The sequence below is a fragment of the Notolepis coatsorum genome (assembly GCF_963971535.1).
Source record: "Notolepis coatsorum genome assembly, chromosome: 8".
Lineage (NCBI taxonomy): Eukaryota > Metazoa > Chordata > Actinopteri > Aulopiformes > Paralepididae > Notolepis > Notolepis coatsorum.
In genome coordinates this window covers 98,375,110-98,395,583 of record NC_140172.1, presented here as the reverse complement: position 1 = coordinate 98,395,583, position 20,474 = coordinate 98,375,110, and the positions used below count along the sequence as shown (strand labels likewise).

Here is a 20,474-nt window from a genome sequence, read left to right as displayed (position 1 = left end):
GGGGAGCGTTCTCCTAACTCTCCCGGGCCGAAGTGCCGGTCATGTAACATGCTTGATATAACTAGCCGGACTTCGGGGTAATTCCTTCTGTAAAGTGGTGACAGTAAACCAGACAACCGTTCTCTCAAGGACTGGGCGTTTATTTCCGTTTGCAGCTCTCTATTCTTCATGTTAGTGACTAACATTACAGATTGGGTGCTGCCTCTCTCTGCCGTGGTCCCGACATTAGCTATAGGCTAGCTATCTTTATTACATGGCGTTTTAACATTCGCCAAAATGCTTCATTGTGATTGGTCATCATAGCGCTCGGTTGCCCCTAACAACGGTCAATTATTTCTCGATAATTCACCGCTGCTATGGGCAACGCGCAATAATGACCGCTGTTAGGGGCAACAGAGCGCTATTGACCAATCACAATCAAGCATTTTGATCGCAGTCACAAAAGCTAAGCTTTACCATTATGCACAGCTGCACTACATCAGGTGCAATCAAGTCCACACACCTGCCGATGACAGAGGAGCAACAGAACAACTGCGTCTGCATTTGATCTCATCTTGTCGATGGTGTAAAATGAATTACATTTATTGTTAGTAAGTTAGCCCTGTAATAAGCGGGATAAAGGATCATGTATAGCTATACTCGGTCATTGTTGCAAAATAATGACCGAGTATTATTTTGCGACAATGACCTCGTAGCTATACATTATCCCTTACATAACGTTGGTGTGGTCCCGACGTTAGCTATAGGCTAGCTATCTATAACGTTGGTGTGGTCCCGACGTTAGCTATAGGCTAGCTATCTATAACGTTGGTGTGGTCCCGACGTTAGCTATAGGCTAGCTATGTTAGCTATAGGCTAGCTATTAGGGGTGGAACGATACGCATTCGAACCGTACACCGTTCGGCACGACCTCCACAGTTCGGGGCGTTTGTGTATTGTTCGGTTCAGGGGATGCGCAAAAAAAATCATTTGGCACGGAGCCGGGAGAGGTGAGCGCTGGCTGCAGGCAGCAGCAGCACTGCAGGTGCTAGTCAGTTTGTGGAAATGGCAAGCGCAATATAAATCAATCTTCATTACGACTTTAAAAACATAGCCATTAACATTAAATAGGCCTACACACATCTTGCCATAACGTTAGCAGTTTGTACAACACAACGCACGTTTTAACTATGGTAGCCCGCCAGCTAATACAGCCAATGAAATGTTATCGTAGCTACTAGCTAGCAGAGAAGAAAATTGGAGTCTGAGGGGCGACGTGTTTAAAGACAATGATAGGCGTTTATTCAACATCCAAGAAGGCTAACATACAACTGTGTTTACTAACTCCCTGGACTATTGTGGCTTTTCCACTGCATGTTATCAACTCCGGTAACGTTAAGAGTCGAGACGCTAAAATGTCCGTGCGGTCCCCCAACCCATAGATAGTTCCAACTCACCGAATTACGTTAATCCACCACAGTTGCACTCAATATTTAAATAATGTTAGTCTAAATAAATGTAGACAGATAATGTACGTATTTAAAAAATAGAATGAACAGAGCAGTGTTGTTTTGAAACAGTACAGTGTGTGTGTGTGTGTTAGTTTGATGTATCCTGCAATTTATATTGATGGCCTTCTAATTTGTTTATTTATTTATTTTAAATAACAGTGGCACTTTTCCCTTTGATAAGAAATCCAGCCATATTCCTTTCATTGTATTTCAAATACTGCACTTTAATTTCAAGCGGAAAACTAATCTTTCCATTAACAATTGACAATCAGGGAATTTAAACATTGTTGACATTGTTTCTTTGTGTTTATATTAAAGAAAGGAAAGTCTAGTGCTGGCTGAGCATATTGGGTCTCATTCCCGAAAATTTTTCAAAGATATATTCTGGAAGACTTATCTTGGAACCACCATTGAGACATAATCAATGACAAGTTCACTCTGAGTCCTGAACGTGCTGGTAATATGTCTTAAGTGGCTGAAAAGGTCGCACAAATTATATGATCTGATATCTGCTTGGAGAATGGCATTCTGTCTTAAACTCAAAAGCGCGTTCCCGTTCAGGACATTTGCATACAAAACAACGCCTCCAGAGCTCCTTATAAGGCAACTAGTGACGCAGCTGTGTGCAAATGGAATGGCGGAAGTGCTTTGCGAGACTTGCGAGCTGCGTGACTACGAAACCTAGCGTCAGTCAGTGCCAATCAGAGAGCGTCTCCGAGAAATGCGGCTAGGTTTCGTAATCACGCTTGCGCGCCATCAAAACTAGATTAGATTAATGTATTGGCATCATATACAACTCGCAGTACACCTGCCGCAGCGCGCGCACACACACACGCGCGTGCGCAGTACTGTATATGAATGAATGAATGAAATATAATATATATAGCCTACGGCGGGCGTAATGAATGAACGCAGTATGGCTTATTATTCCATAATTAAGCCTATAGGCTACTGTTCATTCGTAGGCGTACACAAGACTTGTTATGGAATATTAATGCAGTCTATTTCCACCGATTAGCTTTAGTTCTTATTTATTTATCCACTGTCATTTCAGTGTTGGTGTATAGGCTATATAGTGTATTTCAATATAAGTTTAATTGATTAATGATATATTCGAAGGAATGCAGGTTTATAGCTATATCAACCCCCTCCAATGTACAGTAAATGACCAAGTATGGTTTTGTCAATATTCCAATGTACAGTTTTGCTTGTACAGTGTAAGTCTATCCCCCACCCACCCCTCCTACCCAACCTCCTCCAACAGTTTCTACGTCAAATGTACTCTCTTTTCTGGACTCTTTTTGTATCACAAACAGTACTGTATTTGCAAATCTGGTATGTCATAAATGTATAGATGTAGCAGTAATGTCTATCTGTGTCGTGTGTGTCATATATGTTATGATTAATTGAAAATGGGGGACCCTGATGTAAACAAGACGAAATTCTTTCTCTGGTCTGCATCCCCTTATGTAATTGAGCTGTACTGTACTGTACCCATTCTGCAATCTGTTAATAAAGTTTTCAATCAATCAATCAATCAATCAAACAAAGGTCTGTCCCATTGTATACCAATCAATGGGATACATTGCATGTTGACCAGGGACGTGCACAGGACTTTAGAAAGGCAGGTGCCCGTAATCATAAAAGGGCATTAATTAATAAGTCTAATGCGAGCGCGCGCTGCGCGCGAGCGCGATTTTTGGGGTTAATACAAGTCTATCATGGTACATTCAGTTTCACCGATAGATGTCACCAAAACTACATAGTGTCCCTTTAATAACACAATATGCGCTCCAGACCAACAGCTACGGGAGGGAGAGAGAGAGAGAGAGAGAGAGAGAGAGAGAGAGAGAGAGAGAGAGAGAGAGAGAGAGTATGCTGCGTGTTTTCCTGCACTAGCAGCAGGGAGGGAGGGGCTGGGGACTGGGGAGGGCTGATCTGGCGACGTGTTTCACGAAAATATACAGTGCACTGCAAACCCGACATTTTATTTTGTTGGGCAAATACCTTACCTGATGATGTGTACTCTTGCTTTGTTTTAGTTGAAATAGTAACTGTAAAAAAAGAGGTCTCGACTCGAGTGGAGGGCACTGTGAGCTCAACAACAGCTGGATATCAATTTCCTGTTCAGTGCACTGCTGGCCCTGCGCGGTTTACATGTCTCATTGATCAACACCCACCCACGTGCTATGCCTATGCGTAAGGCTGGAAGGACCTATTATTTACGAGAGGGGTGGCATTTCTCTCTCTTTCTTTACCTAATATTTAGATTCTATCGTGACATCTTTCATTTGGAAGGGCAGGGCAGTATATATATATATCTGCAACAGTAAAAAAAAAAAAAAAAAAAAAAAAAAAAAGTGGGTGGCATAAAAAGGGCACTTTCTAATGAGAAATGAAAAAGGCAGGTGCCCGGGCACCCCTTCACCCCTATGTATGCACGTGCCTGATGTTGACCTGCATTCTTTCAAATGTATATAATTAATCATTAAAACAGATGTGTAACAAATAAGAAATACAAATTCCACAGAAGGCATTAAATAATTATTATTTTCAATCATTTCACAATAATTGCATAATTGTGTTTGAATATCTGAGTAATTAAAGTAATTATACATTTGTCCAAAATAGCTGGTTCAGATATGGTTAAGCAGCTGCCCTGTGATCAGATGAATCCATATTATTAATTTTTCCGACATCAAATGCGTAATTTCTTATGGTACAAATATTGTCATATTTATTTTAATTATGATTAAGTAATTAATTCCAAGGAGGCCTGTAGCGTTGACGTGAAGGAATCACTATGAGAACACAGTCTGTCAAGTTATAATGACATTTTAAATTAGTCAATCAATCATGAGATTTGATCGTGGCTGAGAGCAGATTTAAGAGTGCTCCTCAGCACTCTTAAATCTGCTCTCAGCCACGATCAAATCTGATCGCAGGAAAATTTGGGGACTCCCACTCCCAGCCCTATGTCTTAAATGGGCCGAAATCTGGCTAAGACGAAATGTTTTGTTGTAACTTCGTTCGGGAATGAGACCCATTGTTTGTTTGCACTAAGTTAATACTTTGACAAATGTAGCCTATATTTTTCAGTCAGTTCGGTCTTTGTGTGCCAAACATTATTTAAGGCTGTAAACACTGTAACACTGTAAACTTTTTTTTAATAAATGAGAACCATGTTTAGATTTGTGAGTGTTACATTTTTTAAATAAAAAACAACGTATATCGAACCGAACCGAAAACCGCTAGCCCAAAAACGTGATACGAACCGAACCGTAGATTTTGTGAACCGTTTCACCCCTACTAGCTATCTATAACGTTGGTGTGGTCCCGACGTTAGCTATAGGCTAGCTATCTATAACGTTTGTGTGGTCCCGACGTTAGCTATAGGCTAGCTATCTATAACGTTGGTGTGGTCCCGAGTGTGGCGGGGACGGCGGAGAGGCAGCACTTAGTTTCCCCCAATGATGACACAAGTTGTGATATTTAACTAGCTATGTGTGCATTCAAATTCACTAACGTTAAAATAGTGTTATAATAACGTTAAATGTTCACTCAAATAACGTTAGTTTTAAGTTGGAGAAGGGCATGCCATATATATATCCCACAACGCATCACTCTTAACACTTTCAATGCCCAAAACGTCATATGACGTTTTATCAGCCCCCCCCTGAATGCCCACGACGACAATTATTGTTTAATTTTTTTATTAGCGATCTGAATTCATATTTCATCAACCGAGTCTCCCGTTGGTACTAGTGATGTGCATCTCCATCACTGAGGCCGATGCGATGCGCATCTCGATACGGTGCCAACGATACGATACATTAACGATACATTTGAAGCACCGGGCGATGCGATGCGATACGATTCACCCCCTGTTGAGATACGATACGATTCGATACGATTTGATTCAACATAATGCGATTCGGGGCGATACGATGCGATTCAACACGATGCAAAATAATGATAACATTTTATGGTATGACAGAGGATTTGGTTGTATTCCTTATATGCAGCTTATATTATTATTAAAAATAAAATAATCTACTGTAAGACAATTTATATAAAAACTCTTGGGTGCCTAAGAAGACTTTTGCATAGTACTGTGTTTTCTATCCACTTTAGCTAAAGACACACACACACACACACACACACACACACACACACACACACACACACACACACACACACACACACACACACACACACACACACACACAATGTATATACACACACTACTGTGAGACAATAATAATCACACACAAAGGGTAAATGGCTTATAGCAGACTTAATGATTTTATAATATTTCAGATAATGAAATTAAATGTTTATCATCAACTATCCAATTAGTAGTTAAATATTGTAACGTTTGGCCACTTTAAATCATTGAACAGAGAGAGAGAGAGAGAGAGAGAGAGAGAGAGGGGAATTGAGAGAGGGGGAGGGAGAGAGAGAGAGAGAGAGAGAGAGAGAGCGCGTTTGAGTTTGAGCGTTCTGATGCTACGTAGCTGACCACACTATGATCGCATTTTGTCAACACAGTTGGAACCTGGAGGAAGCGATATAAGGAAACGAATTGCCAATAAATGTGAAGTTATCTTTGAACCTGTTGTCAAGCGTCTTCAATATTATTTTATTAATTATTAATGTCCGCCTTGTTTCGAACGGTTAAGCTTAGGCCCTCGTTCGAACTGGTTAAGGTTAGAGTTTGGAATCAGGGCTGGTGGTCTAAAATGTTCAATCTATCAATCAATCAAAGCGGGGAACATAGAACCCGGGGAACATAGGACCCGGGGAACATAGACATGCTCCCCTGCTGTGTGCAGTCACAGTGCACTGCTGACAGAAGTGGATGAGAGGAAATTTATATGAATGATATGAATATGACCGATGCAAAGACGCTACAACAAGATGCATCACGAGTTCAGCGTGAATTGTAGCCGATGCGGACTTATTCCACCGGTGCACTCGCATCGTGAACGTTTATGCCGGCGCACCGATGCAAATCGATGAATAGTCACATCACTAGTTGGTACACCAGCTCCTCCAGCAGCTCAGAATGGAAAAAAGCGCCCCCTATCGTCTATCCCTGAAAACTGCACATCAGTCGCTTAGACTGACCTGGGATCAGTGATATGTGAGGCGGGGCCAGCTGGCTCCCTGAGCTGTGGCAAGCTGTCTGCTCAACATGGAAGTGATCGCGCGACGGGAATCAGCCTGGAATATATATTCACAGTAGCCAATCGATAGTAGACAGTAGTGATCGATTTTTGGAATGGCGATCAGGAATTGGAATGATCTTTTTGGAGAACATCTGATCTGAGGTAAGGAATCTATTTTACCAGTCTTGGGATAATGAGAGTTGTATTCGCTGAGATCTCAGCGTTTGCCCTATGTGTGTGTGTGTGTGCGCGATCGCTTTGAGGAAATCAGAGAATTGATTTTCAGCTTGCGGCCCCAGCGTGCATACGTACACATATACTATCGATAATCTAGCGTTTATTTGAAAACGATTCATAAATAGGCCGAAAAAACGGTTTTTGTGTATTCTAGAATATTCCAGTACAGGGCGTTTATCATGGAATCTTTTTATTTTCCTTGAAAACGAGGGCTTTTCAAAATGCTATAAAACGAAAATGAACCGATAAAAAAACAATCCGCTTCGACAATGTTGACTGGAAAACGAGTCATTGATAAGCGACGGGCAGATTAGACACATAGCCATAATTTAAAACATAGATTAGGCGTTATTAACGCTAACATTGAAGTGGATGGTGGGCATTCAACTGGTAAATCAAGATTAAGCTTGGGCTCTGAAAGTGTTAAAGGAGCAGGCAACACCCTAATCTACTGTTATGACATTTCAGAACGTTGAGGGACAAATGGATAGATTATCAAACATGTTTAAAATAGTTTCAGGACTCCTATGGCCTTAGATTTTTTTTCTAATCACGATCGCGGGTAAACTTGCATGTCTTAATAATACAAAAAATATATATAGACTATAAAAAAATTTAATAAAAAAATAACATTTTTATAAAAAAAAATGTATAGAAGTGCGGTACCACCGCATCCCGCGGTGATTAGCCACACACACAACCGTGGTGAGAAAATGTCATACCGCGACAGCCCTAATATTACATCAGTTTAAACCAAAATTTAAACAGTTTAAACCAAAACCAAATTCCTAATAACAGCTCCCGCATCACTTAAGGCCACAAATCTCCCAGCGTATCCACAGCCAGGCTAAAGACCACTGCCCCACATTGCAGCCACGGGTCATCACTATTAAGACTCCAAAATCCTCTACAATTGATTTAAGTGAACCCCCTCTGAATTGTAATAGCTTTAATCGGATGCTTCTGTGGAGCGGCTCTCGTCCAAACAGAATGGGAACGCGGCGCACAGTGTGAGAAAATGAGCAGTCATGTTCATACAGATCAGTTAGAGTCTCACTGCAACAAGGGGAGATGGAAGAGCAAGGCTACTAATGGAGATGGGGGATGCAGGCCTAAGGCGTGCGTGTGTGTGTGTGTGCGTGTCTGTTGGTGTGTGTGTGTGAGGTAGATGACATGGTTGGGTTGTCAGTGCTTGGGTGATGAGCAGCGGAGGTAGCTAGCAGTGGAGCGTAATGTTCCTGTTTTAACACTTAATAATCCCGCCAGTGATTTACTGCCTATGAGGCTTTTCGATGTCTGTATAAAAAGCCGCATTTATCGAAAGGCAACTGTTCCACCATAGCACTCTCTCCATTAATGAGCCGGATTACGTTTGTGGTGAGACCACCATTTGCAAGTATTATGAATGAATCATCTTTATTTCGAACATGATTTAAAAAAACAAAGAATAAAAAAGGCAAACAACGAAAATTATACATATCACTGTTCGAAAAGGAGTAGGAAGAAGCCTAAGCTTATTATGCCCTACCCCTATCCACCACTTCCATGTGGGAACATTAATTAATACTTAAATTATATAATGGAGAATATCCATATTGCCAATAATTCTTCATTCTTAACATTGAAAACAACATAAAATAAACAAATAATATCAGTATCCATGATGTAGTACAAAAGAAAAGAAAAATAAAACAACAGCTTAGAATCCAGAAGATATCATTCCTTTATACATTTTCTTTAAATAAAGCAATATTTCTGCTTTCCTTCATTTTTATCTTTAGCCCATTCCACACAGTTACTCCATAGGATGATATGCACCTGCTCCTGAGAGGATTAGGATGTTGCAACCTCTGCAGACCAGAGCAGCTCTGATCGGTTGGTTGGTTGTTCCACAAGAATGTCCCCACCCTCTAGCCACAGGTTTCACCCTAGGAGGCGGACATTGATGCAAAAGAGATCTTGTATCTCAATGGGACTTCCTGGTTAAATAAAGGCTAAAAAAAACAAGAAAAAAAAAACACCTTTTTTTATAGTCCAAGGATTTCACTAAAGCCAGCACATTGGCTTGTTCTCTAAAGTGACGAGATTAGATTTTTTTTGTAGTGTATGCTAGCCCATAACACATGAGTCTTTCGTTCAAGAGTTTTAAATAGCCTACTGATACCTCAAATTCGATACCGGTTCCTGAATGATATATATATATATATCAGGGTTCACACAAGGTCCTTGAAGTGCTTAACTCATTGGCTGCCACGCTGTTTCCGGGATATGGCTATGCACTGCCACGCATTAAACCAATGGAGTCCGTCACCTTGTTTGCAGGGCTTAACTATATTCTATATTATAGCTATGGATGCAATACTATGGCCCATTTGACATCGAGTATCTATCGTTCAATACGTGAAAAAAAAAATCCATCCATACATTCCAGTTTTATACCGTGGTGAATATAAGTATGGTTTTAGAGCGATCTAGGGTAATTCCTGGGAGGCTAGTAATAGCCTGCGACGTGTATTATACTAAATCCATTGGCATTTTGTCCCTACACACACAATATGTTAGCTCAAGTTGACGCCTCTAACAATAAAAAGGAGTATTTTTTTATTTTGGTCCTTGGTCTTGGAATGACCTTCAGTCAAGCCTCAAACTGATGGCACTTGTTCCTTTAGCCAGTTTTAAACGGATGCTATCTGAGGTCCTTACCACCAGCTGCTCATGTAGTAATGAGTAATGTACCTTGGTTTTTTATTGTTCCGAATGTGCACAATGTAGTGATTGCTTTTTGTTGTGTTGTTCTCTGTGTTGTGTTTACCATTGTGGAAACATTGCTGCTTTCTTGGCCAGGTCAGCATTGTAAATGAGATTTTGTCTTGATGCTTTTTTTATCCGGTTAAATAAAGGTTAAATAAAAAATGTATAAAACTCTTAGAATGAGGGGGCGGCTACGTAGCGCAGTGGGCAAGGCGCTCGCAACGAATGCTGGAGACTGGGCTGTTCGAGCCCCGCTCTCCACATTGCTTTCAGTTTAGCTGGTCGTCCACAGTAATACACATTGGCCGTATTACGGGGAGGGAAACTGAAGGGTGGGGATCGGGCGTTGTGGACAGCGACTCCTACAGGTCGGTTGGTGCGCCTGCGCAGTAGAATCAAGAAGTGACGGGGGCGTGGCCCCTCCAAAGCCTAGACCCCCGACGCTGAAAGATCGAGCCGCGCAGGTGAAAAGATGCGACGGCTGTTACCTCGAGTATCGGAGGGGACTCGTGCTATGTATGACTTAGTCCACATTGCAGCCGGCTTGTGGGAGGCAAGAAACAACGTTCGAAGACAGGGGAGGGTTGAATTGGACGATATGAAAATTGGGATGGGAGAAAAATAGAAATGGGAGAAAAAGTGGATAAAAAAAATTAAAAAAACTCTTAGAATGTTCTCCTTTCCTTGGGAATCTTTTAATACCAAAAAAAAGTTTGTATTAATCTTGTGTGTTACATTTTTTGCTGCTTTATTGTGAATTGTTTTCTATTTGTATGCTCGTTGTTTCTGTAAACGCGAGAAACCTCAGAAACTAATAAAAAGGTTTTGAGTGGCACCCGGAGCTCCAGTAACTCACACTGACTTACCCTCTCTCTCTCTCTCTCTCTCTCTCTCTCTCTCTCTCTCTCTCTCTCTCTCTCTCTCTCTCTCTCTCTCTCTCTCTCTCTCTCTCTCTCTCTTGTCTCTCAGGCCGACCTGACGGGCATCAAGTGGAAGCGGTACGTATGGCAGGGTCCCACCTCCGCGCCCATCCTCTTCCCCGTGACCGAGGAGGACCCCATCCTCTGCAGCTTCAGCCGCTGCCTGAAGGTGGACGTGCTGAGCGTGTGGCGGAGGAGCCAGCGGCCAGGTCGGAGGGAGCTCTGGCTCTTCTGGTGGGGCGACGACCCAAACTTTGCAGAGCTCATCCACAACGAACTTTCAGGTGAGACGCGCCTCCCTCCTCCCAACACGCATCTATGATAATAATTGTGGTAATCTCCACGATTCGATTTCAATTCTTGGGGGTCAGGATGAAATCGACTCTTGATTGAGCCAAACAGTGAAACTGTATAAATTCAAATTGTATCAAAAATAGAACATAGTTTATTTCTGTTTCTGTGGCCACAGAAAGAGTATCCTCTGTTTACAATCAGAGAGACAAGTGTACACACAAGCGTCTGACCAGAAAGTGAGAAAGAGCTCTGGTCAGACTTACAATTAAGTACAAAGATGACAATAATAACAGATATGACAAGAAAGGTAAACAAAGATGAACAAAGATGAGAAAATTAAAACAAAAGATGGGTTTAGGGGGTTTTGTCGTGTCTGGAGACAAGACTGGAGACAAGGCCAAATGTCATATCTCCTGGGCCTTGGCTGTTTTAAGAACACTGTTAAGACTGTCGCCTAGTGACTTGACTAGTTAAACTAGTTAAAGCTTTGTACAGAGAATATGTATTTAAACCGAGCTATGGACATGATAATACAAGAACATTGGAAACATGTAGGCCCCCCCCCCCCCCATGAATTAGAAAATGGCCACATTTATTAGTAGTCAGAAAAGCATTTAAAATATATATATATATCACACCATTGACTTCATTTTTCTACTGGTCTCTTTTCATTTGAACATTAAACTTGAGGTTCCATAGTGTCCCCCAACCCCCAACTTTGAAGGCAAAACCAACCTCAGTAGACCCATGGGAGAGGTGTGCCTCGTCATACTGTCTTGCCCTTGGCTTTGTAACGTGAGTGATGTTAACGTTACCTGGAACATATATCATGGGTGTGTCAGCTTTCCTTTTATCTCCTGGCTGGAGGTGTCAAAAACCTTTCCATTTAGTTTTCTTTGGTTTCTCTTCCTTCTCCCTGGTTGGATAGCTAACGTATCGTCACCTAGCTAGCTCGCTAGTGATCTTCTGTGACGGCAAACCGACCAACAGTGTTTGTTTACAGCTTCTGTGTGCAACACATTGTATTTAAATCTGAATACATTTTGTTCCCCTCTGAGGCCATGTCCAGACGAAACCGATTTCGGTCGTATCAGTCAAAGTATTTGGTCGTATGCACCTTTCATCCACACGGAACTGCGTTCTGGGAGCCTGAAGACGCTATTTTCTGAAACCGTCTCCCAGAGTGGGCAAATCTGAAGACGTTCCCCTCGCGTCGCCGTCTTTACAAGCAATACGCGTCTTTTCCTGAACCGATTACGCGATCTAGCCCACCTCTCCCTTAACCCGCATGTGCAAACTCAGCCAACATCACAACAACAATGGCATCGTACAGAGTAGTTGCCGCAAGTTCGTGTTACAGAATCTATTGAGCTTGATCTGGCTTTTACAGCTAAATGTACTGCCCCTGTACTACCACCTTCGACAACAGATTGACATCTCCCTTATTCCGCATGCGCAAACCCAGCCAACAAAAAATAAACATGATACATATATGTCTTATATGTCCAGATATGTCCTGGCTAGAAGTGTTTATTAAACACCGGGAGGCTACTGTGATGAAATACACGATACTAGCTAGAGATTTAGCGTCACATAGCGGGCCTTTTTCTGAAAACCCAAGTAGTAGCCAAGCACATACTGTTCCATAGCATACACCTTCAGTTGATCATGACTGTTGACAGAGTCACATGGGGAGCAATAACTGGTCATGACGACGAGGTCTTCTTTAGCCTTAACAGGCGTGGTTTATTTCACATATGTACATTGCACCACTAGACCTGCTCTCCGTGAGAGCTAGAGAGAGAGACAGAGGGGGAGGGAACAATCCCTTATACCTGCTACCTGACGTCAGCTACAATAGCTGCATCTCCTTACGCCTATAGCGCCCTCTTACTGTGGAACAGTTAAAGTGCAGTTACATGCAAACTAGGGATGCACAGGGGCGGTCAGGTGGCGTAGCGGAGATTGCGCTCGTCACCAATGCAAGAGGCTGCAGTCTCGACTCCCGGAGTCAGCATTGCCTTGGCTTGGGCTGATCGCTATACTAACTCGTTTGGCTGGATTAGGGGGAGGGAAGCCGTGGGTGGGAAACTGGCGTTGTGGACAGGTCAGGTCTGGGCGCTTGCTCAGCGGAGGCAGGACTTGAGGAAGGCAGCGTGACCTCCCACGCGTTACACTTCACCAATGAGAGCCCTCGCTGCCAGGTGAGAAGAGAGCCACTGGCTGTCGCAGCACGTGTTGGAGGAAGCGTGCGGATACTTCAGGGTTCCCTTGTACCGACCAGTAGGAGAACATGCGCACAACAACCAGGTAGGGGAGGGGGGGGGGGAATTGGCACAACGACTAAATTGGGACAGGGAGAAAACAGAGAAAAATCGGAGAAAGAGAGATACAAAAAATAAATAAATAGGGATGCACCAAATGGGAAATTCTTGGCCGAAACCGATACCGAAAATAGGAAACAGTTGGCCGAAAACCGAATGCCGAAAGGCTGAAAATGATTCATATAAATATATATATAATGTATTTCTTTTTTTTTCCAGCTACCTGATTATGGCAAAATACATGATTATGGCTAAACTTAACTTAAATAATATTAATAATCACTATTATGGGCCCATAAAACATTTATTCAACACTTTTTAATGCATACATTAATTCCAGACTGACTGCTGAAAGATTGTACAATTTAAACATTTTCTCTTTGCATACAACAAAATGTGCATTAAAGTCAAGTGCATTTTCCTTTCTCTGTAGGATAACTACAACATGGCCTGATACTTTGTTTCACTGTCTTGCATAGCCACTGCGTTAGCACTGCCACTTGACTAGTAAGACCATAGAACTATATATGAGGGAACTATGTATTTTTTTCTCCTTCCATCTGATTGATTGATTGATTGAAAAGTTTATTAACAGATTGCAGAATGGGTACAGTACAGTACATCTCAATACAATTGTTAAGGGGATGCAGACCAGAGAAAGACTTTCGTCTTGTTTACATCAGGGTCCCCCATTTTCAATTCATCATAACATATATGACATACATGACATACAGATAGACAGTACTGCTACATCTATACATTTATGACATATCAGATTTGCAAATACAGTACTGTTTGTGATACAAAAGTGTCCAGAAAAGGAGTGTATATACATTTGGCGTAGAAACTGTACATTGGAGGAGGTTGGTGGGGTGGGGTTGGGTGGGTTGGGTGAGGGCTGTACATTGGAGGTGGGGAGGGGGGGGGGGGGGGGGGGGGGGGTTGGGTATGGGTCATCTGGCTTGGAATTATTTAAAAGATGGCCGTCATGAAGACCTTGATTGTCTCAAGTGGATTTAACCCTTTCACTACCACACTACGAACGGGTTAACCCTTTCACTGCGACAATACAGAATGTTTCAGATCATGACACCATCTTTCTTTTACCCGAGTATAAACAAAGTCTCAAGCGCGTTCCTGTAGTAACGCGAGAGGTTAAGCGTTGGTCTGTGGAATCAGAGGTAGAGATGTTCCGATACCATTTTTTCCTTCCAGATCCGATTCCGATACCTAAGCTTAACGATTAATCAATTTTAAATCGAAATCGCGATTTGAAATGATGCAATTAGCAAATCAAAAAAAAAGAAATCGCAATTTTTATTTTCTTTTTTTTTAACCAGGAAGTCCCATTGAGATACAAGATCTCCTTTGCAAGTTGTTGTTATTGTTGTAGGAACGGTTTGGGAGAGGGAGGTAAGGGGTTTTAGATTGTGTGTTGTGAAGTTTAGACTTCAGAGAGGGAGAGTAAAGTACAGAAAAAAAGGTACCGTTGGGGTACCAGTATCGATTCCCAGGTAAAAAGAAACATTTTCAGGCTCTGTGTCCCGAACAGACCCACTGCGTAGGCCAGATGCAAGCCGCATTTTACAATAAACCTCTGTGGAGCTGCTTAAAAAAAATTATAATTATAATCGCAAATTTAATCGCAATCGCAATATCTGTCCGAAAAATCGCAATTAGATTATTTCCCAAAATCGTGCAGCCCTAGTATCGGCCATCAGTATACCGATACTGATCCGATACCAGTGCATACATAAAAAAATATATAATTACATTCTATAAATTATATATATATATTTTTCACAGCTACAGATACTGTTTTATATATACTGTTTTTTAGTAATAACTAGAAAGTAATGGTATTTATTCAACAACAGGTGATTGTATAGATTAGTATTAGTATCATTAATTGACAACTATGCTCAATAAGTTCACCCACGGAACAGTTGTTGGGACATTGGTTCCGCACGGACGTTATACGTTGTTGCACTATCCAGGTGCTCCGGTTCAGTTAGCTAGTAGCAGAGGCTCTGACTAGTAGTAACGTTTATGTTGTGATTTTTAATGCACAATAAATATTCAACATTCTCTTTTGAGACTCCGCCTCAGACTCTTATCCTTTGGCACTAAAAAACTAAACATTGTCACCGGTATGGCTGTCCGCAACATTAATTGTGTGAGAGAGGTCGATCAGTGACGACGTTAGCGTGAGCTAGGTTAGCCAGTTAGCGTGAGCTAGATGGAAAGACAATGTAACGTTACTGGTGAAAAAGTGATTTACCTTGGAATACTCCTGTGCCAACTTGCTGTATTTTGCTTGCATGTCTGCAGCCATTATTGCTGGATTATGAATAGCCCCAACTTTAACCAAGGTAACGTTAAAGCAGGGGTCGGCAACCTGCGGCTCCGGAGCCGCATGCAGCTCTTTAGCCACTCAGCTCCCTGGTAAAAAGAAAAAGAAAAATATATATATATTTTCTTTTTGTTACTTTTTTTTCTCTCTTATTTTGGAGATCGATGTCATACTGTGACACTGAAATGAAAAACACTCTTCTGTGTTTTATTTAAAAATAGGTCTACACAGCCAGTCTTTTTTCTCCTCTTCATAAGAGTTTGAGGTTTTCCTTTGTTATAACAGGTAAAAACAGCAATAAAAAGTCAAAAAAAAATGTATGGCTTTATAATTCCATTAATGCAACAAACTGTGTGCTATAAGTATAAAGTATAATAAATCGCAAATTACTGCAATTGTCAGGCGTTTTATGCTAAATGTGGGGTATGCTTCGGGATAACTATATAAAATGTTAAAACCAGGAACGAACACATCAGAGCTCCCCGTCAACTAGGCATGGGTACCGAATTCTGTACTTTTAAAGGTACTTACCGAAACACGTCGGTACTACCGAGTATCGTTTCACGTGAGATATTTTTTTTACACTTTTTATTTTAAATTTTTTTCATGTCAACATTCACACGCACAATATACGCTTACCTAGGATTTGACTTGATTCAACAACAAAGCAGTCGGGGCAATGGCAAGCCGAAAACGGTCGAAAGTGTAGTTATTTGAAGTTTGGATTTTCTTTTTACGACTGAGGTAGGTAGATTACATTTTTAGAGACTAAAGTACCGAAAAAAGTTACCGTTGGGTACCGGTATCGATTCACAGGTACCGGTACCGTATCAAATGTCAAATGTTCAAATGTGAACGTACCCATCCCTACCGTCAACACTGCTCTGTCGGGACGATGGCATTTAAGAAAGTATCTCCTAAAAGTATCTCCTTAAAATGACAAACAGCATTGACACTTTAATTCACGGTCGATTAAAAACATGTTTGTTTTATAATGCTCACTCTCAGCAGGAGGATACCGCACGTGTTGTTGATCAATTACGTCATATGGGATCGGAGGCTAGACTTTCGGCGTACTCGCCAATACCGATACCAGCATTTTAGGCTGTATCGGAGGCATTTCCGATACTGGTATCGGAACAACTCTAATCAGAGGGCACACTCCAGGCTGCACTTGAATGCACAGACTGGGGCGTGTTCCGCGATAACACAGATAATATTAATGACTACTAGGGGTGTAACGATTCGACCTCACAACGATTCGATTAGATTACGATTCTTCAGGCAACGATTCAATGCATCATGAAATCTCTTCATTTGACCACGATTCGATTCGATACATTTTCTATACATTTTCGATACATTTTCTATCAGTTAATTCCCTGGGGCTGGGGGAACTAATTCACTCAGCATGAATGGACTATAGGTCAATAAAAACAATACACCCCCCCCCCCCCCCGATTAATTTAGATTATAATCGATTCTAACATATTCAAATCGATGCATCGAATCGAGCACATTAGAATCGATGCATTTTGATTAATCGATGCATCGTTACACCCCTAATGACTACACTGAAACAGTGCTGGACTTTGTTTGTATACTCTGGTAGAAGAAACAATTCCCTCTACCACAATTAGAGTTTACCCAAACCAAAAGCCCTGGGTAGACAAAACCTCAGCCTATAACGCCGGGCTTGTGACAGGCAACATGAATGAATACAAGGCAGCAAGATACAATGTAAGGAGGACAGTAATAGAGGCAAAATGGCGGGATAAAGTTGAACTTCAGTTTGAACAGGCTAATTCCAGAGGTATGTGGCAGGGCCTCAGAACGATGACACATTACAAAGGCAAGCTGAACAGTGACATCTCCTTGGCAAATGATCTCAATACCTTCTATGGGAGGTTTGAGGCTGTGAATAACAACACCAGCCTACAAACCATTGCTATGGAGGGGGGGAAACTGCTGATGGAGACTCAGTGTTCAGGATGACAGAACATGAGGTGAGGAGGACCTTTAAGAAAGTGAATATCAGGAAGGCAGCAGGACCGGACGGTATCCCCAGCCGCGTCCTAAAAGTCTGTGCCGACCAATTGGCCCTGTTATTCACTGACATATTTAACCTGTCCTTAGAACAGCCTGTCATCCCCACCTGTCTGAAGAAGTCCACCATTATCCCTGTACCCAAAAAATCTATGCCCGCTTGCCTCAACGACTACCGCCCTGTAGCTCTCACCTCCATAGCCATGAAGTGCTTTGAGAAGCTTGTGAAGGGCTACATATCTTCCTCCCTCCCCATCAACCTGGACCCCCTGCAATTTGCATATCGCCCCAACAGGTCCACGGAGGACGCCATAGCCCATGTGCTGCACACAGCAGCATCACACCTGGACAAGGGGCAGGGGAACTATGTGAGAATGCTGTTCATCGACTACAGCTCAGCATTCAATACCATAGTCCCCTCCAAACTCATAGCCAAGCTCAGGGACCTGGGCTTGAACTATGACCTCTGCCAGTGGGTCTTGGACTTCCTGACGGGTAGACCCCAGGTGGTGAGAGCAGGCAACTGCACCTCCTCATCCATCACCCTCAACATAGGGGCCCCCCAGGGCTGTGTTCTGAGTCCCCTCCTCTACTCGCTGTACACACACGACTGTGAGGCACAGCGGAACAACAACACAATCATCAAATTTGCTGACGACACAGTAGTGGTGGGCCTGATCTCTGCAAACGATGACAGGGCCTACCTGGAAGAGGTAGAGAATCTGGCGCGGTGGTGTCAGGAGAACTGCCTCTCCCTGAACGTCAGCAAAACAAAAGAGATGATTGTGGACTTTAGGAGGTCGGGGGTCAGGGACTACAGCCCCCTCAGCATCGACGGGGCACCGGTTGAGAGAGTAAACAGTTTTAAGTACCTCGGAGTCCACATATCCGAGGACTTGACATGGACCACACACATTGGCAGTGTAATCAAGAAGGCACGGCAACACCTCTACTTCCTTAGGCGCCTAAGGAAGTTCAAAGTGAGTCAGAAGATCCTTAAGAACTTCTACTCATGCACAATAGAGAGCATCCTGACGCACAATTGGAGGTGGGCTTCCCACTCTCCAAGACTAATCTAAGAGAATAATCAAAGACTCTAACCACCCAAACAACTGCCTCTTTGAACTGCTGCGGTCAGGCAAGCGATACCGGAGTCTCATGGCAAGCACAGAGACTCAGAAGGAGCTTCTATCCCCAGGCCATCAGGATGCTCAATGACAATAACTCTATGTAACAAACCATCAAATCCACTCACAGCACACACATCCACACGCACACACTCACTTTAAATAAACAACTCACTGTAGCATCCACTTTACTCACTTTAGACACGTTAACACACTTTATATTTATATTATTGGTAAAGAGATTTGCACTGCAACTCATACCTCATTGCACCTTACCCTAAGTTGTACCTCATCCCATTTCTGCATTGTACTTTATTATTGTATTGTAACTCAGTTAAAGAAATAAATTCTACTCTGTATTGTATATATGTATATTGAACACTTTTGTTTTTAACACTTTTGTTTACACTTGTTACGTACTTTTGACTTCTATTTTTTACTTTAAATTTTTCAATTGTTTAATTTTACACTTTTAATTTTTTATCTAGCACACTCTCAGGAGCAGAACAGGAAAAAGCATTTCATATAAAAGTATTCTGTATTTTTGTATGACAATTAATAAAGAAACTTGAAACTTGAACTTAACCCTTTCACTGCCACAAGGGGTAACCCTTTCACTACCACACGGTTCCGTCTGTAGTGTGGTAGTGAAGGGTTAACTTTCTGTAGTGTGGTAGTGAAAGGGTTAATATGGCTCCGTCCGTGATATCCATGCAGCTCCTACACCTCTAGTTCCCCGCGCACTGCTCTCGGAGAAAAGGGAGAGTTGATGAATGTGGAATTCACTTGTAACTTTTTTCCCTCCCATACCTTGGGTTGCTGCGTTCCTTCAAGGTTACAGAGATAGTTAAAAGGGCAGATGAGCTGTAAGTGATGGTGGGGAACGCAGAGGGCTCGTCGCTCTTTAGCACAGAGGAGCACCCCCCTGTCAAGACGGCCTATTGGTTGTTTGAGAACGATTACATATTTCACGGCTTGATTGTTGGACTGACTCGGGGGGTAGATAATGATCTGGAAGTAAGAGTTTTAGGAGGTGCGGCTAGAGTCTATGTAATCTGATGGCTCCTAATGCACCCCCCCCCCCCCCGATGAATGATTAGGTAGCCAGGCTGATTCACATTGCCAACACCAGGGGTTTACCATGGCTTATTCACATCAATTAGTGCCCAGTGCCCACTTTCCCTGAATGCAGTGGTCTTTTCACTTGTACCTGTAGCCAAGGCTGCCCGCGGGTTGACATGTGGCTACATGACTTGCTTACTTAAGTTTGGTAGTGTGGTTTTCCATTGACACAAAAGTGCATGTGTGTGGGGGCGGGGGGAAGAGACTGTGTAGTGTACAGGAAATGGAAAGACAATGGTAACAATAACGGACGCACCCTGGTTGCTGAGTGATTTATAAGGTGGATACAGATCCTTGCTGTGCGTTCAGTCAGAGTGTGATGAGAGAGTTAGCCTCACTTTACTCAAGACTGTTTGACTTCAACGAGCAGAACAGAAGTCAAGCAGAACGGGCTTGGAACACATGCAAGTGCTATACATTTGAGCTCGGTAGCAGCATTCAGTTTCAGTTCAGTTTCAGTTTATTTAAAAAGGACAGTACACATTAATCAACATTTCTGTAAATGTGTCAGTTTTAGCCAGCTGGCTAATTTGCAACTGTAGTCCTTTTGGCAAGATGTTATAAGACCATACACCTAAAACGGAAGCATTAAAAGTAAAACACAATATTTACAACACAATCCAACATAATAGTAAAAGC

The 20,474-nt window shown here is 42.3% G+C and overlaps 1 protein-coding gene across 2 annotated transcripts in view; it reads left to right on the top strand.

Moving 5' to 3' along the window:
• med13a (mediator complex subunit 13a) overlaps window positions 1-20,474 on the top strand; it is a 211,346-nt gene that overhangs the window by 13,966 nt on the left and 176,906 nt on the right. For both annotated transcript variants that reach the window (XR_014619986.1, XM_084319688.1), the window contains exon 2: window positions 10,619-10,853. Coding sequence is in view for 1 of the 2 variants with exons in the window: in XM_084319688.1 (XP_084175814.1) it covers window positions 10,619-10,853 (235 nt within the window). In the remaining variant the exon portion in view is untranslated. The remainder of the gene's footprint in view (window positions 1-10,618; window positions 10,854-20,474) is intronic.